Source organism: Tyto alba, unplaced genomic scaffold (assembly GCF_018691265.1).
Source record: "Tyto alba isolate M040663 unplaced genomic scaffold, T.alba_DEE_v4.0 Super-Scaffold_38, whole genome shotgun sequence".
NCBI lineage: Eukaryota > Metazoa > Chordata > Aves > Strigiformes > Tytonidae > Tyto > Tyto alba.
The window spans coordinates 41782624-41803624 of record NW_024881313.1 but is presented as its reverse complement, the minus strand read 5'-3'; the positions used below and the strand labels follow the sequence as shown (position 1 = coordinate 41803624).

At 61.7% G+C, this 21001-nt stretch overlaps 2 protein-coding genes across 3 annotated transcripts in view; one reads left to right on the top strand and one right to left on the bottom strand.

Annotated features, from left to right (window-relative positions):
• The first annotated feature begins 1243 nt into the window (after nucleotides 1–1243).
• On the top strand, nucleotides 1244–8490 carry GBX1 (gastrulation brain homeobox 1). The gene is made up of 2 exons (XM_042801675.1): nucleotides 1244–1729; nucleotides 7798–8490. The coding sequence occupies exons 1-2, from the start codon at nucleotides 1270–1272 to the stop codon at nucleotides 8316–8318; spliced, it is 981 nt and encodes a 326-aa protein (XP_042657609.1). The 5' UTR covers nucleotides 1244–1269; the 3' UTR covers nucleotides 8319–8490.
• Nucleotides 8491–16537: 8047 nt separating this feature from the next.
• AGAP3 (ArfGAP with GTPase domain, ankyrin repeat and PH domain 3) overlaps nucleotides 16538–21001 on the bottom strand; it is a 146935-nt gene continuing 142471 nt past the window's right edge. For both annotated transcript variants that reach the window (XM_033000364.2, XM_042801673.1), the window contains exons 14-18: nucleotides 20582–20736; nucleotides 19972–20062; nucleotides 19480–19702; nucleotides 18157–18412; nucleotides 16538–17877 (exon numbers count right to left, since the gene is read on the bottom strand). In XM_033000364.2, the coding sequence (XP_032856255.2) occupies nucleotides 17650–17877; nucleotides 18157–18412; nucleotides 19480–19702; nucleotides 19972–20062; nucleotides 20582–20736 (953 nt within the window). In that variant the 3' untranslated portion in view covers nucleotides 16538–17649. The remainder of the gene's footprint in view (nucleotides 17878–18156; nucleotides 18413–19479; nucleotides 19703–19971; nucleotides 20063–20581; nucleotides 20737–21001) is intronic.

Below are 21001 nucleotides of genomic sequence, written 5' to 3'. Positions count from 1 at the left end.
GGGGCAGAGCCCAGGGGCTTTGTGCAGCGGCAGCGCAGCGCGGGCCGGTTGGCAAACCCCAGCCGCGGCCGGCTTCGGGGCGCCCGAGGGCGGAGAGATCCGGGCAGCCTGGGCAGGCGCTGCCCCGGCGCCCCGGGCTGCGGCCCCGCTCAGCCAGGGCTCCGCACCGCCTGCCCGGTTCTGCCCCGACGGCGCCGCGCACCGGCAGCCCCCCCCCCCCCCCGCGCTGCACGGCGCCGGGGCCGCGGGGGAGCAGCGAGGCAGGGCCGGGGGAGCATCATTCCCCGCTCGGGCTTCGGCCCCCTGCTCCCACTGCGGCCCGAGCCCGGCTCCGGGCGGCCCCGCGGCGCCTCCGCCCGCCGGTCTCACGGAGACCCCCGCCCCGAGCCCGCCGCCGAGGCTCCGGTGCGTGGGGTCCCGGTCCTGGAAGGGGGCAAGCCAGACCCTGCCGGGCGGCCCCCCGCCGCGCCCGGGACGGAGGCGGGCAGTCTGCTGGCACGGCGCGGTATCCCCAGAGCGGCGGGGCCGCGCCCGGCTGCCGGCCCCGGCCGGTGCCTGGTCCGTCGGGGCAATCGAGCCCGCCCGGCGCCGGTGTCCCCGGGCCGCCTCCCCGCCGGGCTCGGCCGTCAGGAGCGTCGGCCCGGGCCCGCTCCGGGAGACGGCGGGGCCGGGACGGAGCGGGCCCGGCTCGCCCCGTCCGTTGTCCCGGGCCCGGGGGCGGCCCGAGGAAGGATGCGCCGAGCGGCGCGGCCCCGTCCTGTCCCCACAAAAGCGCCCTTGTGCTGGCCCCGTAATTGCTAATCATCAATCACCATTAATAACAGCTGATGAGGCGGGAGGGGGAGGTACCTTCCCAGGGGCCGGCCGCGCCGGGGGGAGCGGGGAGCCTTGCCCCGCCGGAGCGGGCGCTGAAGGAGGAACTCGACCGTGATGTGCGGAAGATGGATGAGAGCAGAGGGCGACACCCCCGCCCGCCTCCCCTCCCCTCCCCTCCCCGGCCCGGCCCGGCCCCCCCGCGGCGGGGCGGGCGGGCGGGCGGCTCCGAGCGCGCCTCCACTCCGCCGCGCCGAGCCAGCGAGCGGGCGGGCGGGCGGCAGCTCTCGCCGGGCGCCGGAGCCCACGGGAGGCGGCGGGCGCGGGCCGGGGCCGGGGCCGGGGCCGGGGCCGGGGCCGCGGCGGGGCCCGGCGGCGGCGGCGGCGCGGCGAGTTGGCGGCGGCCCGAGCTCGCCGGAAAGTTGGTGCCGGCTGAGCCGGCAGCGCCCGCTCGCCATGCAGAGACCCAGCGGCCAGGGGACCGCCTTCTCCATCGACTCGCTCATCGGGACGCCGCCGCCGCGCTCCGGGCACCTGCTCTACACCGGGTACCCCATGTTCATGCCGTACCGGCCGCTGGTGCTGCCGCAGGCGCTGTCCCACGCACCCCTGCAGTCGGGGCTGCCGCCGCTGGCTCCGCTGGCCTCCTTCGCCGGCCGCCTCACCAACACCTTCTGCGCCAGCCTGGGCCAGGCCGTGCCCTCCATGGTAGCGCTCACCACGGCCCTGCCCAGCTTCTCCGAGCCCCCCGACGGCTTCTACCCGCCGCAGGAGCTGCCCCCGCCGCGCGCCAACCCCGACGCCGGCTGCCGGCGGGGCGCCGAGGGCCTGGAGCCGGAGGAGCTGCCCCCAGGGCGCGACAAGGGGCCGCCCGAGCCGCCGCTGCACTTCCCGGACCCCTTCCCCGGCCTGGCAGGTAAGAGCGGCGCGGGCCAGCCCCGCCCGGCGGAGAGCAACTCGGCGGCGGCGAGCGCCGGCCCGCCTCGCCCGGGGCTCCCGTAAGCCCCGAGGGGCCCCGCGGCGGGCAGCACCGCCCGCCCGGCCTCTGTCCTGCTCCCCCCCCGCCGCCCCAGCGGCGGCTGCGGGCGGGCGGGCGGCGCCGCGGGTCCCCGAGCTCACCGGGGCAGGAGCCGCGGAGCCGGCAGCGCTGGGGACCGCGGCGCGGCGGGCAGGATGGCGGGTCCGCGGTGCGGCGCGGCGGGACCTGCCCGCGGCTGCGCTCCCGCTCTGTCCCGTCGGGCCGATCCGGGACGACCGGGCCGGTTCCCCTCTCTTCCGCCCGGCTCCGCAGCCGCCCTCAACTTTCACGGGTGGGAGACAAACTCCGCTCGCCGCGCCCGGGCTGCGGGGCGGGAAAGCCGCGAGAGCCGCCGGTGGTGGCAGCCACCCCGGCGGAGCACGGCCCGCCCGGCGGGACAAGGGCGGCGCGGAGCTCTCCGAGGTCCTGGCACCCGGCCCGGGGCGAGCGCGGCGGCGGGCAGCGGGGCTCCGCACCGGCCCGGGCCGCGGGACGGCGCGCAGCCCGCCCCGCTCCCGCTCCCGGTCCCGTTCGGTGCAGCCGCGGTGCGGCGCGGGGCTGCGCCTTGTCCCCGGCGCGGTGCCGCGTCCCAGGCGGACCGCGGAGCTGGGGGCTCCCTCGCTCGCCCGCTGCCCGCCCGGTGCCGGGCTCCGCCATGCTCTCGCCGTTGCCGTGCTGCGGCTACCGGCGCTCCGGGCCCCTCCCGAGCCCGCGGTGCCCGGGGCAGGTCCCGCGGCCGGGCGGCCGCCCCGCGCTGCGCTGCCCGCGGCCGCGGCACCGGCTCTGCCCGACGGCGCGGGCAGGCGGCGGCTCTGCTCCCGGGACCGCACTTGGTTCCGGCCGGGGACGGCTCCCGCTGCCGTGGCAGGGCCGCGGGGGCCTCGCCTTTGTGAGCCGCGGCCACTCCCCCGAGCGTGCAGTCATCAGCCTCGGTGACTTGTTGCTCAGTATTTCTCAGCCGGCACCAGCTCTTGCTCTCTTCCACCTCAGCTCCTCAGCGCAGGGCGTGAGGTGTCCCTTCTGCAGTGAGACGGGGACAAACCAACTGCTGGCTTTCTCTGACATGGCCTGGTCCAGAGAGCTGTCTCCCCTGGCCACCCCTGAGACCCACCTTCATCTCACAGGCTTCCTGGCATGGATGAGTGCTGAGAAGCCTCTGCTGCTTCTTGCAGTGCTTAGCTGTTTGTTTTCCATCCTCCCTTTAGTCTCTACTGGGTAAGCCGGGGTCTTTTCCTTGCCCTGCCTTGTTCTTCTGCCAGAAGACTGTTTCCCTCACTCAGATTATACCCCTCAAACCTTGTCCCTCATCAGGACAACTGGGGCATTTGGCCTTCTCGTTGCTTTCATGGGTTATTGGGGCTTTGGTGCTCCTCTGGTGCTCCCAGGCCTCTGTGCTGAGTCAAAATCCCACTGTGATCTCACTTTTGTTGTGAAAATCACCTCAGGGACAGAACTGCCCTGGCCAAAACCAGCTGTCTGTATGACCGCGTCTTCCCAGTCTATGGGGAAATGACCTGCATTGTGCTTCATCTCCCTCCGCGGCTCCTCCATAGCTAAGGCCAACATGTTGTCTCCTCTCAAGGGACTTAGATTAACTGTCCCAGACAGTGGCCATTTCTGATGTCAAGAAATCATATCTGTAAGACTTGCCCTGTTGTGACTGGCTCGTATGATGGGAGGAGATATGTCTTGCTACCACTGTTCATTCACTGCTGCCTATTCGCAGTCTCTTAGCACTGTGCTTGCTCTGGAGCCATGAAGGATGCTTGTCCTTCTGCACAAGCATGTGCCCATGTGGACCTGACTCTGCGGGCTGCTCTGCCCAGGTCCAAGAGGATTTGTCAGGCCAGACGTGTCCACCTTCTCCTTTATCTAATGTTTCTCCTGACTGTACCAGACAAGGCCTTTGGAGATGGACAGTAGGGTTTGTTTTACCAACCATCTCAGATGAAATCCAGGATGGTTGCTATGGGCTTTTTCCACAGTTAAGGAAGAGAAAGATGGTTTGCGTCAAAAGGAGGCACCTAAAACTATCTATAATGCAGTTTGCGCTAGCATCCTATCTGTGGCCCTGGCCTAAAGCAGTTGTGCAGGGAAGAGTAAGAAAGCGCAACCTGTGCAGTGTTTTCTAAAACAGTGTCAGTTCCCTAGCGTCCAACCACCTCCACTTCAGGCGCTTCCTGAGCCAGGTGTTGTTTCTGTATTTTCAGTAACCTTTGACCAGTTCCTCTTCTGTGACCTTATCTAGTCTCCCCTGGATTCCACCAGAAAGGAGAGAGAAACTTGGCATCAGCCACATACTGGGGCAAGGTGTGCCACGTATCTCTTATCTGTAGAAGAACCATGTGAAGAAGAAATGCCTCCTTTTGTCTGTTCTGCTGACATCAAGTGAATTATACCCTAAAGTGACTATTTCTGTCCCTGGGCTCCATTAGATTCTCCATCGTGCAGGTGGCTATGGAGACAACATCAGTTGCTTGTTGGATCAGCCAAAGGAGTCAATGCTCTATTTTAGGGCCTCTCTCTGCATCTACTGTGTTTCAAACTCGCTTCCAGCTGTTGTCACACTTCCTGAGAGGGGAGGGGAGAGGCATGTAGGGAAACTGGTGGTAAGAAGCAGCAAACCTCAGAGTCTGTTTTTTTACTACAGATGCAACAAAGAGTATGACCCCCAGGATAAAGGTACTCAACACCCCCAGCTTGCCACACCTCTCCTGAGAGCATGTTTGTTCCTGAGCTGTGAGGGTTTCCACTGTGATCCAGGCAGTGGTCTGAGACCCTCTCTCAGGTTGATGTAGTAACTGCACATTCAGTCAGGCACAGGGTGAGGTTTTAGTGTTGTTCCCTATGAATATGACAAAGAACTCTTGTGTGCTTACCAACACAGGTCTCTTCTGGCTGTCACATCACCCATTCTTGATCCAAGTCCCTCTGATACTACTTGAATAACTGTCCCCTGTGACATCCAACTCTCCTCACCATGCTTACTATGTCCATAATCATAGAATCCTAGAAAGGTTTGGGTTGGAAGGGACCTTCAAAGGTCATCTAGTGCAACCCCCCTTCAATGAGCAGGGACATCTTCAACTATACCAGGTTGCTCAAAGCCCCGTCCAGCCTGACCTTGAACATTTCCAGGGATGGGGCAGCTACCACCTCTCTGGGCAACCTGTGCCAATGTTTCACCATTGCTCACTGTAAACAATTTCTTCCTTATAGCTAGTCTAAATCTACCCTCTTTTAGTTTAAAACCATTACCCCTTGTCCTATTGCAACAAGCGCTGCTAAAACGTTTGTCCCCATCTTTCTTATAAGCCCCGCTTTAAGTACTAAAAAACTGCAATAAGGTCTTCCTGGAGACTTCTCTTCCCCAGCTTGAACAACCTGAACTCTCTCAGCCTTTCTTCATAGGAGAGATGTTCCAGCCCCCTGGTCATTTTTGTGGCCTCCTCGGGACCCACTCCAACAGGTCCATCACTGAACAGATGGACTTTGTGAAGAGCAAAGCAATGGGTCAATCCTATTCTTCATCTACTGCCTTTTTGTTGATTTCTCAAAGTCACAGTGTTTTGCTTCATGAAAGCTTCTCTTCCTGTTCAAAGGCCTTGAAAGCCTCAGTATACCCTCCCACCAAATGGGTGGGTTCCCCTGCCTCCCTTACTTTCTCAGTGGGGACATAATAGATGACTAACAGACCAATATATCTTTTTTTTTTTTTTTTTTTTTTGTGAAAACATCTGGTTTAGATTCTTATCATCATGTAGTTCTGAGTTCCTTACTGCAAACCCAGCCCTTTCATAAGGCACAAATGTGAGACACGTTAGGCTGCTAGAGACTGTTTAAAATTTGGAGTCTGGTTAAGAAGAGTGTATCCAGAGATAGTATCTGTTTTGCAAAGTGACATGTTGTAGTTGGTAGCTCATCCTTCTTCCAATCTCTTTGGGCACAGTCTGGACTTACAAGCACAAACTGCCCGATCAGGACTGTTTGATACTGTGGCTGCTGGGATGCCCTCCTCCAGCACTGGGGAAAGGCAAAGACCTCTGAGTACTCTTGGTGTGAAGACACTGACATCCTCCAAAGAGCTCTCTTATCTTGCCAGACCTTGTGCTGCAGTGGACAGAGATGGTACACAGAAATGAAAGCTCACTTTTTTGGCAAAGTTCTTGCATGAGACTGTGCACTGGCAGCACAAAGTGCTCCGTGCAACCTGCTGCTAATCCTCAGCCCCACAAGCACAAATTCGCTGGGACTTTACCCCCTATACATACAGGAGATTTTTCCCCCCTCTGCCCTCAACCCTCAAGAAGAAGGAGGTTACTGTCTATTCTTCTGCAGCAGAATAGAGATGAAGGTGTTTCTTTCCCACTGCATGAAGCAGGAGCAACAGGGACATGATTCCAGATATCCAAAGCCACCCACCCACTCTCAGGAAGCCACAGACTTGCTGCAGGACTGGCAAAAGATGTGGGAGCTCCACAGCAACCAGACTCCTAAGAACGTCTCCTGGGCTCAAGCAGTTTCTTGCAGTTGCTGCTGGAATATTTGCAACCTTGCACCTTCAGGCATCTGAGGGCTCTTCTGCCTTTCCCACTGAGGTGAGGTGTCCAGAGATCCAGTGGCCCGAGGTGCATGTATCAGTACGTGGACACTGCTTAGAAGCTAGGAGAATTGCTGCTTCCCCTTCTGCATGTAGGATTATATTGAGAGTGGCAGTGCTTCAGGACCAACTCCTTCCAGCAGCAATTCCTGCTGTTGGGTCAGACTTGGGGAGTTTGCTGGTCTCTTCTAGTCTCAGCATAACAGAAAAGCTTCTTCATCTGCCTGTGCACGGCTGTGGGTCCTCTCCCTCCATGCCCCCTGTCTGTGGCTGGGAGCATCTTCTTGCTCCATCTCCTGTGAGGCCTTTGAGCCTTTCTACCACGGAAGTGACTGGCTTCCAGGACTCTTCCCTCCTCAGTGTCTCCCACCCATGTCCTCCCTTGCTCCATGGCCGCTTAATCATTCAGGCAGCAGTTTGGGACACAAGAAGATCCGTACCCCTATACCCTAGCAATATCCTTGCAGGCAATGTAACAGAGGTGTCTGCGGTGGTCCATGTGCTGCCTCCTGCCCCGGTGCCCTGGGTTGGGGTCCTCTCTGTTGAGTGATGTTGGCAGTCTCTGGCCTGCCTGTCTGCACGGACTGGTGGGGGGAAGCTAAGCCTTGAGCATCAGCTGCCCAAGCACCTTGTGCCTTGGCTGTGCAACTCTGCTGGAGTGCATCCTGGCAGCGGGACACCCTGTGTCCTATACAGCCCTGCAGAGACGGTTTCTGGGCTGGAGCCGGCTCTGGCTGCCGTTTCTAGGATGGTCCTTCAGCTCCTCTTGGCTGGCTTCTTTCTGGGTAAACAGCATCAATGGCCGGATGCAGGGGGATAGGAGAGAGGGAGGCCTGAGCTGAGGGGCAAGGTACAGACTTTCCTTCTGGATGCGGAGGTCCGGACAAGCCCTGGAAGGGTTGTGGTGGCTCTGCTGGAATGAGGCAGTGATGCTGCTACGGTTGGGTGGTGGGATGGGGGTGGCAGCAGCTGCTGTGGTGGCTCATACCCCCAAGGTGCCTCCTGCGGGTGCGGAGGGTTTGGGGGTGCCGCCCCACAGAGCCGGCCAGGCTGCGGGCAGCGCGGAGGGACCGCGCTGGGGTGCGGGCCAGCAGCAGCCGGCGCTGCCCGACCCGGGGCCGAGCGCGCCGCCGCTGCCGGGGAAGCTGCTGCTCCGGCGGGAAGCGGCGCGGGCGGCCCCGGGGCTGCGGGGCCCGGCCGCCGCGGGGGGAGCTGCAGCCCCCCGCCGAGCACCCCGCTGCCGCGGCGGGGAGCGGGGGGAGCCGGGCCCGCGGCTCCGGGGGCTCCGCGGGGGAGCGGGCGGTGGGCGGGCGGGGCAGGGGGCGGCGGGCCGCGCCGGCGGGCGCTGACGCTGTGTGCCCCGCAGACGGGAAGGCGTACAGCTCGGACGAGGAGAAGCTGGAGGTGAAGTCGGCAGCGACGCCGTGCAGCGAGCGGGAGGAGGAGAGCTCGGCGGGCGACAGCGAGGAGGAGCCCTTCCTCGACGGGGCGGCCGCCGCCGCGCTGGGCGCCAAGGGCAAGGGCAAGGGTGGCCCCGCAGCCGAGCAAGCCCCGCCGGGCTCCGGGGCGGGCAAGAGCCGCCGCCGCCGCACAGCCTTCACCAGCGAGCAGCTGCTGGAGCTGGAGAAGGAGTTCCACTGCAAGAAGTACCTGAGCCTGACGGAGCGCTCCCAGATCGCGCACGCCCTGAAGCTGAGCGAGGTGCAGGTGAAGATCTGGTTCCAGAACCGCCGTGCCAAGTGGAAACGCATCAAGGCGGGCAACGTGAGCAACCGCTCAGGTGAGCCCGTCCGCAACCCCAAGATCGTGGTGCCCATCCCGGTGCACGTCAACCGCTTCGCCGTGCGCAGCCAGCACCAGCAGATCGAGCAGGGTGCCCGGCCCTGAGTGCCGGCGGCGCTCTCGGACCCTGGGGCGGGCGGGCCGCCGGCGGCGGGGGGGGCCGGCGTGGCAGGGGCGCAGCCTGGGCGCCCGCTCGCACTCCTCTGTACATGTCCCTTATTTATTCCATGTAAACTCTGTACATACGGCAGCGTGTCCGTCTGTCCGTGCCGTGGGGAGCGTGGGCTGCCTGTCCCCCATAGGCCCCGGCCGACAGCCGCGCCGGGCCAGGGCCAGGGCCGCGCTGCCTGCCGGCACCCACTCATGTATAGCTGTGATTTCAATAAATTATTTTCTATGGAGTGAAGCGACGTTCTTCCGGGCTGCTGCCTGCCCGGCCACGCTGCAGGGACGGGTGGCCGTGGCCAGCGGCCCCAGACAAGGGCAGGGGGAGGGTGTGCAGTCAGGGACGGTGGGAGGCTCTGGGGCTCGTCCGCACCTCGGCTGGTGCCAGTACTGGGGTCGGCCGACCCGGAGACTGTGGCGGGGAGAAGCAGTGGCCTTGCGGGCTCCATTGCACTCAGGCCGGTGCCAGTGCTGAGACACGGGAGGGGTCAGAGGAGGGGATGGGCTGGGAAGCGCCCCAGAGCATCCCCAGCTCTGCGCTCCCGCCGGCGGGGAGGAGCAGGGGGTCGGGGCCGGGGCCATCCATCGCCACCTCCCGCGGCTCCTGCCCAACAGCCTGCCCAGGGCCAGCAGCACATCACCGGGGGGGAGGGACATGTGTGCTGCCTCCGGGCTTCCCACGCGGCTGCGGCCCCTGCCCTGCCCTGGGACAGCCCGGTATCCCCGGTGCCACAGGCTCTGGGGCTGGAGCATTCCCCACCCCGAGATCCCCCCCGCACGATGTCAGATCGCCACCCTCCCTGAAGGCACAGCCCTGCCCGTCCCATGGGCCTCGTGCCAGGATGTGGCCTTTGCTGGCCGTGGGCTGAGGAGAGATTTGTGCCCGCAGCGCCCTTGGCCCCTGCCTGATGCAAGCAGAATGCCCATCTGCTGTCCCCAGGGCTGCGCTGTCACCCCATAGCCAGCTCTATGCAAACTCAGCCCCACATGCCAGCCCTACCTCTGAGGCCCAGGGATGCAATGCCTCCAGCTCTTCAGGGCTGCACTGCCTGCTAGAAGTCCTGCCTTGAAGCCTTTCCTCCTCCCTCAGCTCCGAGGAGCACACCCCAGCCCACGGGAATGAACAGAGCAATCCTCCTACAGCTCAGGCACCTTATTGCTACTGAACTCTGGGGCAGTGCTGGCTGGGCTGAGGGGAAGGTAAAGCTCCTTCCTTTCCTTGGAAACCTCAGCCTGTCTCCCCAGTACTGGCTGCCGAGGCCCCACAGCAGTGAGCAGGGCCAGGGCAGACCAGGCGCTGCTGGCACCGACACTGTGTCTCCTTGCCCCGGCCTGGACCAGCTGCCGGGTCTTACTGCACTGGTGCAGAAGGGGGGTTCCAGACTTCCTGAGCCAGGGCCAGCTGGAGTGCAATAGTCTGCTCTTGAGAGCTATTGCATAGGATGTTGCTTCTGAAGCCAGGGGGTATCTCAGGTGACTGAGCCCAATCTCAGAAGCTGATGAAGATCCAGTTTTGCACGGGCCACAGCTGCATGCACAATCCTGAGTCAACATGCAGAGGACGATGTGATCCCACTGCTAACTGGCTGTCCAGCCATGAGAGCCTCTGTTGCTGGTTTGATGAACATCAGCCAGCCCAGCCCGTGTGGCAAGGGAGCTCAGGCATCTGTGCTGTAGGAGCAACACCCACTGCAATCCCACCAGAGGTTCCTGGACAGGCTTTCTTCAAGGGTGTGGGACATGGTGCTGCTGGGATGCCAGTTGCTCTGAGGTTTGATACGGAGTTTGGGTCACACAGGGTCCAGTTAGCCATTGGCACCCCACCCTGGGAGACACATCTTATAAGAGTGGGCAACATCCCTGACAGCCGCAGCAACTTCACCTTCCTGGGTGCCCTCCCTGATGCCAAAGCAAAGGCTGGCCTGTTTCCATGCTGCCTGGGGCAGGGGTGGGTGCTCCCTCACCATGGCCCCTCCCTCTATGGCAGGTGCATTCTGTTAATCCGGAGTGTGGCCCCTGTGATCAACTGGCACAGCTGAGTCTTCCTCCAGAGCCCTGTAGCCTCCGAGCACTGGTGGGTGGATCTCCCTGCCCATCGGCTGCTGGCTCTGGCTGGCCTGTGTGGGGACAGCCATAGCTGAGAGCAGAGCAACCATCAGGACAAAGCTGTGCTCCTGGGTGCCCTAGGTGGGTGCTGCTTTCCACACAGGTGTTTGTTGCAGGTCCTGAGACAGTTCTGCAGGATCCTTTCGTGACCTGGATTTCCGAGCACCTGCTGGGGCAGCAGAACACAGCTGGCTTCCTGCAGCCACGGCAGGACCGCTGCTGCCACCTCCATCCCCTGCACCACTGGCCTGGAAGGGAGAACACGTCTTCAGGAACTGCCTGGCCTAGTGCTGCTCACAGCATCCTCAGCATGGGCTTGGCCTGCTCAGGTAGCAAGGTCTGCTGGCATTCGCACTGGATCAGGGGAGGTAAATGTCCTCTGGCTGCTGCCCTCAGCTGCCCTGCTCGCAGGGGAGCTGCCAGGTCCCTTCAACACGGCAGGGGCAGAGCTGCTGGCTCCTGAGAACCACAGCTCAGATATTCCCTGCTTCTCCCTCCTTGGGGCTGGCTTGGTCTGAGGCAGAGACTGTTAATTTACCTATGCTACACGGCTGCAAAAGGGGATAACATGACATTTGCAGCGATTTCAATAGCTCCTGCACATGAACTGGTGCACATACATCTGGGCAAGCGGGGCGGGGCAGGGGGGCACGGGCAGGGAGGGCAGGAGGAGGCAGGGTAAAGCAACTGTGCAGCTATAAGCAGTGCTCTGTCACTATAAATGTGTCCACATGAGGGGTCTGTGCCACTGCAACCTAGCACGGCACAGCCGTACGAGATTAAGCACATCAGTCTGAAAAATGTCCACAGCTCCAGGGTTGGGGCAGTGACATTGAAAGGAGTTAAGTTTTATCTTAGGGTCCAAGAACTCCCTTATTCTCACTTGGCATTTCTAGCTAACACTGCGGTTTGATATGTCCTGCCACAGTGACAGCATCGGTTTATTGTGTTCTTAACTCATCACCCCCCACATGCCCCCTCCCCCCTCTGCCGTGCATGGCATTTGCACACGTGAGCTCTCTGTGCAAAGCTCCTCCACTCTGGCTGCACACTTGTTTATTGACTGCCTGCAGTGTGGATTGAAGAACTGGAGCTTTCAGCTTCTTAGAAGTTACTTGGTTTTTGGCTTTTTTTTTTGTTGTTGAGTTAGATCAGTCCCAGAGCCAGTACACAATGCAATCCTGCAAACATTTGTGTTAATAAAACTGCAAGTGCTACAGAGAGGTGCAGCTCAGCCTGGTGCTGATGGAGGTGACAGACTCACTGCTGTCACCAGGGGTGTTGGAGAGAGCTGCAGAACAGCAGAGTGCTGCTTTGGCTGTTCAGAACAGAGCTCCCCTGTGAACCCCACGCATTGCAGTGAGCCTGACGCCTCCTGCACCGCACAGAGCAAAGCACCGCAGCGCACCAGTGACTGGCACTGCCCGCACCGCAGAGTGGCTACTGCACCTCCCCAAACAGAAGCCCTGTGGAGCAGAGGGTGCAGCGTGCCCCACAAGCTGGAGCGGTAGGTGCTGCATCATTTAGACTGGGGTGGGTGGGAGGAAGAGAGCAACAGGGAAAAACTGGGTGATAAAGACAGCCCCTGGCACGACAGAGCCGTGCAGGTGGGAAGGGACCTCAGAAGGTCTCTGGTCCAACACCTGCTCAAATCTGGTCCCGTTAGGTCAGGATGCTGAGGAACTTGTCCAGCTGAATTCAAGTATCTCCGTGGATGGTGATCCCACCTCTTTGGGTCACTGTTCTAGTGTCTGACCACCTTCATAGTATTTTTTTCCTTGCATCTATTTGCAGTTTCCCATGTACCACCTTCTGCCTGTTGTCTTGTGTCTTGGAGTAGGAACTGGGGGAAAGAATTCTTATGTGGATACCGAAATGCACACACTTGTGCATGGGCTTGTGTGCACATGCATGCACATGCACACACGGAGAGGAAAAGGTAGATAAAGATGTAGACACATAGAGATAGGCATATATACATAGGCATATACATAGGTATATACATAGGCATGCGTTTATTTATACATATACGTTTATACATATATATACACACATACAAACAAGACTTACTTTGCTGTCATGAAGACCGTTTCAACATCTACAAGGGAATCCTTTCTACCCAGACCTGCCCACTCATTTACCACTACTTCATTTCCTACTTTCTTAAAGATCTAGGAAAGGAGTAGTGATTCCATCCCACAAAGTATTTATTCACTCAGTGGTCCACTTTCAGGGAAAGGTTTTCAGTGCAACAAAGCTGGTTCGTAGCATTCTTTGACAACGAGCTTGTCTGAAGATTTGATGGGCCGCACCATGGTGCTGGTGCTATTGTTGTCAGCCTCTCCAGGACTTGCTTGGATGTTGAGCTGATCTGCTAGTGGCTCACAGAGCGGTTCCCCAGGAGGTCACACGGCTTTTTTTTCCCCAAGCTGGTGTGGAGCGGTGGCTGTGATGGGCCCTCTGACCCTGGTATGAGCAGACTTGAGGCAGGGCAGAGGACCGCTGCACTGTACTCTGCTGTGCTGCCCCATGGGGCAGAATCCCTGCTGCTGGGGGTTGCCTTTAGGGAGCAGCTCACCATACTCCTGGCCTGGGTGAGAAGTACCGTGTGGGTGTCATTGCTGCAGAAATCCTGCAATGCAATGAGCCTATACCCTGGTGGGGAGAAATTGGCCTCGGCTGCACATAGGCAGGAGAGAAACAATCTCCCTTCCCGTCGGCGTGGCACCTGGGAAGGGTCATGAGCTCCTTCTGACCACTTCCAGTTCCTTTACAGCCAGCTCCACAGCAGCACTCAGCGTTCAGGGTGCAGCTAGCAGGTAGCTAGTCTGCTCACGATGGCCTCAGCAGCGGTGTGCAAACTCCGGGTGGGTGCATCTTGGGAAAAAGACCCAAGACCTGGAAGAAATTATCAAGGTCATGCTGGAATTGGGGCTTGGGAGGCGAGAGATGCTGTAACCACACTCTGCTGTGCCTGCTGCTCACTCAGATGCTGGGCAAGTTGTGATGCACTTCACGAGATTGCAGTGCTTGCTGCTCCCCAGCTAGCCAGCACTGCTGAAGCCCTTCCCAAGCAGGGGGGGTCCCACTTGCCTGCCTATGCTGGGCCTTTCACAGCCTACCAGCTGGTGCCAGTGCCCACAGCTGCCAGGCTGACGCCTCCTCCAGAGGTCTTTGCAAGGACCTGTGCTGTGGACTTCTGCACCCCCATGGAGGCCAGATATCGAGACACAACCGGGTATCAGGTGCAGGTGCTGAACTGGAGCCGTATCTTGGTAAGCACAGGCCAAGGGAGCTGGGACATTGTGTCTCACCCCTGCCCTCTCTTTCAGAGAGGCAGGGCTGATTGGAAATGCAAAAGTGCAGACCAACAGTATGATCTCTGCTCTGGCCATCTCTCGTAAAAGCATCTCTGCACATGTGTGGTCCCAGCTGCCCCTGGGCTGGGGAGTACTGCCCCATGCCATGGCTGCTGCCCACCTACGTACCCCACCAGGAGGCTGTGCCAGCTCAGCTAGGGCTCTGAGAAGGCCCACGGGGATTTTCTCTCAAGCTGTGCCCCATTGGGCTTGTCCCAGCGTGATCTGCTGTGCCTAGGCTCTCTGGGAACTGTTGCAGACCCGTGGCATGTCTGGTTTCTATCCATGGGCTGCATACTCATGGCATGAGCCCGAATCCCTTGCTCCTGCCCTGCAGCACCCACACCCTGCGCAGCCACTGCTTCAGCTCAGTGGTGTGCATGGTGCTGGCTGTGGCGGGGTCCTTATGGTGCTGCCAAGGAGCTTGTGTCGTCATTGCTGCTGCTGCTGCTAGGGGCTGTGTCATGCAGGGGCAGCCCCACTGTGCTGCTGCCCCGGCACACTCCTGTGGGCTACAGAGCAGAGTGGAGGGTCCGCCTGTGCCCTCTCTGGCACCAGCCTAAACATGGACACAGCAGCTCTTGCCTCAGCCTGTCCTGGCCCAGGACCATGTGAAGCCACCTTGGTGTGGAGATGTGCTCCAACAGTGGGATAACGCAGAGCAGGATTGGCATGCTGCTGCTGAGGCCTGGCCTTGCTGCTGGATGGAGGCATGCTAATTTTCTCAACAGAGACAGTGTTGTTCAGCACAACACCCTTCCTACTGGGGACGGGAACGGCATGCTGCAGTGCAGAGGCTGCCCGTGCCCAGCACAGGCTCTGGCACTGGGGCAGCACACTGGTATGGGGTGGCAGTGCAGCCTCCCTTAAGGAAACCAGGGCCACTGCAGTGCCCGTACCCCACGATGGCCTTGCGTGCCCGCTCATGAACTGAGGGAAAGGGGTTTTGCCTTGGCTCTTGGGGACCATGTCAGAGCCTGCAGGGAAGCTCCTGGAGCTCCCTTCTCCTGGGTGAAAGCAGAGGGGCAGCCCCTGGCTCCACAGCATGTTTGCAGGATGTGCACCCCGGGTCTGCCTGCCCGGGGCCGTGCGCTGGCAGCAGTGCCACAGCCAGCAGCAGGACCCAGCCAGGGCTGTGGGTGCCCCGAGGGGGGCTGCACACCCCCAGGGGCACTGCGTGGCCCCGGCGCTGTCCTCCCACCAGCCCAACCCGGGGCCGACCCCAAAAGCAGAGTGGGGGGGCAGGCAGGGGGCTGGCTCTGGGGCTGGGTCCAGGTCCAGGCTGTGCCCCAGGCCAGGGCAGGGCTGGGATGGGAAGGGAGGCACCGGGGCTGGGCCGGGCGGGATCCCGCACGGGAGATGATGTATGGGCAGATGTATCAGATCGCACAAGATAAACAAGCAGTGAATTTCATCAGGGCCCATCATGGCTTTAATTTGGCTGCCTAATGAGTCAGATCCAGCCGCGCAGATAAAAGTTGTCAGAGCCGCAGCCCTAATGAATTTCTTGCCACTTGTAATCAAGGCAGCTTGTCTGAGGGGGATGATTAATGGGCCCCAGAGGAGCTGCCGTCCCTCGGCTTCCATTCCCGCTAATGCAGTCGCCAGGAAATTAACCAAACCCAGCACAGGGCTGGGGCAGGGGCCGGCCCCGGGGCACTGGGGGGCACTGGGGGGGACAGTGGGGACGGGCACAAGGGGCAGACATGGGCACAGGCGAGGAGGGCTCGGACCAGGACCAGGGCTGGGACGGGGACCACGACACTGGCACATGCAGCTGGCACAGAGAGATGAGTTAAGGGACTGGGGGGGGGGCTAGGGCCACCATCTGCAGCCACCAGTGTGGCAGCCCTCTGCCATGGGAGGGGCATGAGGGGAAGGCAACAGGGGCTGCAGGGGACTGCTGAGGGGTACCTGTGACGGGGGGGGCCGGGGGAGAGCGGGGTGTCTTGGCACCTCCCTTCCTTACAGCACTGCCATGCAGGCTCGGGGACCCAGACCTGTGCCCAGTCCCAGTGAGGTGCAGAGCCTGGACCCTGGCACAGCCAGAGGGGACGCTGGAGCCCCAACCTCTCGCTTGTGGTACAACAGCCTTGGGCGCAGCCAGCGGAGAACTGGCAGCACTGGGGCTTCGCTCTGCCAAAAGCTGGGAGAAGGTTGTGGGGTCAGGGATGGTAAAGCAGAGACCTACAGCTTCCTTCACTGCCTGGGGGAGCTTGGGACTAGAAGACCCCCAGTCTTCTGCATCAATCTTTTTGCCACATCAAACCACCCAGGCTCCTTTCTTGCTGGGACAGCCCATCATTCCCTGACCATCTCTGCCTCCCCCTCCAGCTTCAAACCCACTGTATTTCTTGCATAGACCAGCTGGCTCCAGCACCTGTGACCTGGCATGTCCCCTGCCCCTCTGCTGTGCCCGTCTCTGATCCCACCAGGGCATCCCTCTGGGGCTGTGTCCCTGCTTTGTCCCACAGTGCTCAAAGTTGTCACATCTTCCCTGCCCATCCCAGCACTCCACCATGTCCCCCACAGCGTCCAGTTCAGCACAGGACTGCCGTTACCAACTCCCGAGCTGCAGGAGAAAGGGCTGAAGGTTTGTCAGTCTGGGATGGAAATTCCACCAGCCCTTGCAGAGTGGGCAAGAAGCAGAGCAGAGGGTGCGCAGGAGGCCCAAAAGGCAGCATGCAGAAAAGCTGGCCTGGCAGGAGGTGGGTTGTTTTATTGGCATTTATCTCCTTGGCTGCAGATAACACACACAGGGCAACTCATGGCAAAGAAACAGTATATACAGAGTGTCCATATAAATATTTCCAATGTACATTTTATACACAAGTGACAGAGACGTTCCACAGCAGCGTCCAAAGCCTTGGGGTTCCAGCGCTCAGCTGCAGGCTTGGCTCAAAACCAAAGGGAGACGTTCACCTCCTCTCTCCTCTTGCTCAGCCGGAGACCAGCCCCACCTGGGCAGCAGCGGGAGCCAGCGGGGATGCTGTGATGGAGACACCGTGTATGGCTTTGGGGCTTGAACCTGGAAGGACAGTGACTCTACAGACAGACAGACACAGCTGGGGATCCTGGGGTGACCATCCTCTTCCCCCTCTAGGTCACCAGGGAGGCTGGAGAGGCCTTTGTCCAGGGGCTGTGTGGGAGAGATGCTCCCTTTGCATCAGCGTGTGGGGAGTGGTACCAGCGAGTAGATGCCTCCCTGCACCAGTCAGAAGCAGAGAGGAGCACAGGGGTGCAGTGGAGAAACGTGCACCTCTGGCTGCCCCCCACCTCCCCACTGCACCAGGGGTGCACAGCGAGGCTGACATGGGAGGAGGGCCGGAGGGAAGTGCCCAAACTGCCTGACTGTTTGGGAGAGCAGGTGCAGCAATTGTCCTCCCCAGTAGTGGCTGCGCAGCGGAGGGCTGCACACCTGAACTGCCTCCAGCCGCTGTATTATCTACATGTGTGTGTAGTGGGGGGCACAGAGACACTGCCTCTCCTCCCCCCGTACCGGTCATGAGAACGGGGTGTACTGGAGCCCCCCATCCCAGTGACTATGAGGGAGCCCCTCTGCAAGCTGACGGCGCTGGGTCTGCACAGCCCCTACTCCAGCTGCATTGGGGGAGAGTCCACAGGAACCAGCACAGAGGAGCAGGCTGCTGGCCCCCCCGCCTCCTCCCAGCCAGAACAGGGGTGCTGGTGGGGGGGTGAGCCCAGCAGGCGGCCTGGCCGTGCTGCTCTCAGACCTGCTCCTGTGGCCCTGGTCCCCTGGCAGGACCTGAAGGCGGCCATGCGGTGAGCGGAGAGCCCGTGAGGAGCTAGACAGCGCTGGGGCTGGAGCCGAGCTCAGCTGGCACCACGGTGCAGGCATTGTTGTTGGCGTTGGTGTTGCGGCGGGGCAGGCTGGGGGTCAGCGTGGTGACGGCACTGTCGCTGGGGCATCCATGCTGCAGCAGGATGTCGATGCATTCTTGGCTGCCAGCTCGCCGGGCGTAGGCCAGCGGGGTCAGGCCCCGAGCGTCCCGGCTCTTCACGTCCACCCCGTACTGTGCAGGAGAGAAAGCAGCTGGTCAGCGGCCCGCGGGCGTGGGGGTGGCACAGCAAGAGCACCAGCATGGGCAGAGGCGCTCTGTGGCACTGGGGCGGGCAGGGAGAGGGAGATGGGAGGGTGGGGAGGGCAGCGCCAGTGGGCACGTGGGGAAACCCGCAGGAAGGGGGATGCATGAGGGGTGTCCCGAGACCTGGGAGCCTGGGGCTGCTGCAGCGGCGAAGCACCGGGACAGGGCCCGAAGTGCCGTGGCGGAGGCTGCGGGCTCGTGTCTTACCCAGATAAGCAGCTGTGTGAAGACTACGTTGGCCATGGCGCAGGAGAGATGCAGTGCTGTGCGCCCATCTCCATCCCCGTAGGTCTCGTTCACCTCCTCCTTGGTGCCATGGGCCAGGAGCGTCACCACGAGGCGCAGGTCATCCTCCACCACAGCCCGCAGCAGCTGCTGCCCCAGCGGGATGTCCGACTGGGGCAGCGGAGCCAGGAAAAGCTTCTGCTCGTACTTGGCCCGGATCCAGCGCTCCTTCTCCTCCCTGCCAGACGGGACACCGTCACTGTCACGGGGGGGGCCAACCCGCCTGGGCCCCACGTGCAAAGGAGCGTGCACACCAGCGCTGCCACCCTGACTGCACCCCGTGTCAGCCGTGAGCGACCGTCGCACCCAGGCACACCTTGCGTAGCCCCTGCGGCAGACCCCTCCGCTGCTGTGCCCGCCCTGCGCACACGGCTGTCCCTGGGGCCCTGCCACGCTGCTCTGGACACACACTTGTGTCACTGCACCTCCTTATAGCCCCCTGTGTGCACCGTGCGCTTACGTCCATGTACGTCCAGCAGCGGTGTCCCACACCCAGCCCCGTCACCGTGCAAAGGGACACCTCTACGCTGGTGTCCCCACACACTCCCCTGCGTGCCCGCTACGTGGGGGGCCATCGGTCCCGTGCTTGTGTGCGGGCCGTGGCCAGCGGCAAGAAAAGGTTAGCTGCTGCACACGACAGCCCGGTGCCACGGGAGGCACGTTATCACTGCTGCCGTCTCGCCTGGTGCAAACAAAGGCTGCGGCAGCGTCCGTCCCGCCTGGGGCTGCGGGGCCGGGCAGATCGATGTGTGCTGTGCCGCCGCTATCTGCTGCCATTCTATCCATCTGCATCTGGCAGGCGGCCATCAATGCCCCGCGCGGAGCGCGCTCGCTCCCGCCGCCCCCTGACCCGCTCTTATCCGTTGATAAGCCGCAGAATGGGCTCTTGTTGGGATGAGTGACAGGAGAGTCGCTCCGATCGGGACAGACAAGGGCCTGAAAGGGACGCACCCTTGAGACCCGCACCACGCTGCCAAGCCATCTCTGTTAACCCCTTCTGTTGCAGCCAGCCACGGCTCCGGCAGTCAGTGCGTGGCCACGGCCAGCCACGAGGCCCCGTGGCCCACCAGGAGAGTGGGAGAGGGCCTCCAGTGCCCAGAGACCAGGCAGGACCCCGAGCACTTCAGAACCTTGGGGATTCCTGCCCTCCTCTCTGACTGGATGGCTGCTCCCAACCTCCTGCGGTGCCCTCAAGTGTGGTGTGGTGGTCTGGGAAGCATCTCCGCAGTTCCCCATCTCCCTTACCGACTGCTCTCAGGTGTGGGCTTGGGGTAGCCTTCCACCGCTCCTTCCCAGACAGCATTGGCCAAGGCATTGCCGATGGCGGTCATGACCATGAGAAGCTCGCTCGGCCAGTCGTCCAGGTCCAAGGAGCGCACACGGGACAGGTGGGTGCCCAGGTTGCGATGGATCCCAGAGCACTCAATGCACATGAGGGAGCCCAGGTTCAGACTTGCCCAGTCTGGATCTGAGAGCACCAAGATCAGTGGGGGAGAGTTAATACCAGCACGGACTCACCAGCCTGTCTCCTGTGATCCAGGAGACCTGTTCTTGCAGGCACCTGCCCACCAGATCCCTTCCAAGGGACCAGCCCATCCCTGAAGAATGGATCCACTGCAGGAGAGGATGAGACAGCCCCACAGGGCAAGTCTCTTTGGGGTAGGAGGAGGTGGCTGGGGTGGAGTCCCCCTCCCCGCCCTGGGTGAGCCCCCCACTTCCCAGTGTAGCATTTCTTACTTGGTGCATCGCAGTCCACGCAGAAGCTGTTCCCACGTGCGGTGCGCACGGCCTGCATGGCCTGTGCATCGCTCTGGCTGCCCAGCCGAGCCTGAAACAAAACGCATGGGAACCCCATTTACTCAAGGCCAACTGCCCCGCCACGTGTCCTCTCATCACTGCCCCAGGAGCCCGTCAGGGAGCTGCCAGCACCTCACCCCAGTGGGACCGGGCACCCCGCAGGCTCTGCTGCAGGAGGGGTGTCCAGCGCGCGGGCTGCGGGGACACGGATTTGCAGCCAGGAGTGTGCTGGAGGAGCAGGGGGTGGTGGGCCGGAGGGCAGAGCTGTCCAAGGAGGGAGCGGACAGCCCAGGATCCAGCCCTGGTGGGATGCAGAGAGCTCCGTGGGGTTGGAGCCAGGCTGGGGAGAGAACAAGGAGCTCAGAGAGGCGACAGGAAACCTGGAAGGGAGCAGCACAGTCCCAGGGATGGAATTCAACCCTGACTGGGAGCAGACGGATCCGGATGGGATCCAGCCTCGACAGACATGGAAGCCTGGGACAGGGATGGATACAGCAAAGCAGATGCCAGCGAGGAGGGAAGAAAGCAGAATTCAGTTAAGGCCTCTTACCTTATTTTTGCTGCTCTCACAGCCCTGCAGGCTGGCCAGGATCTGGCTCTCAATGGCCTGGACCCAAAGCTCTCGCTCCTCTGACGTTGAGGCCTCAAAGAGCCACGTCTGGCCCGTCAGGGACACGATAATGAACTCAAATGGCTCATCTGGTTCTGGAAAAGAAAGGTGTGCCATGACACAGGTCAGGGAAGGAGGGGGTCTGCCAGCCCCACAGGGTGTGAGCGCACAGACAGATCCCTGCAGGCCACGGCTGTGTCCACACGCAGGCTGCATCGCTGCCAGCTGTGGTCCCCAGGAGGCTGGGACAGGGAGCGCAGGCAGAGTGCCTGCAGGGAGGAACCAGGGCTCTGCGCCAGCCCGACCCTCCTCTTCAGCTGCTCGCACAGCCCCCCGCGCGCTGCCCCGTGAGCTTGGGCT

Coding starts and splice junctions, on each gene's coding strand:
- GBX1 (XM_042801675.1), top strand. CDS start 1,270: ATGCAGAGACCCAGCGGCCAGGGGACCGCCTTCTCCATCGACTCGCTC. Junction 1,730..7,797: donor CCCCTTCCCCGGCCTGGCAG/GTAAGAGCGGCG, acceptor TGTGCCCCGCAG/ACGGGAAGGCGTACAGCTCG.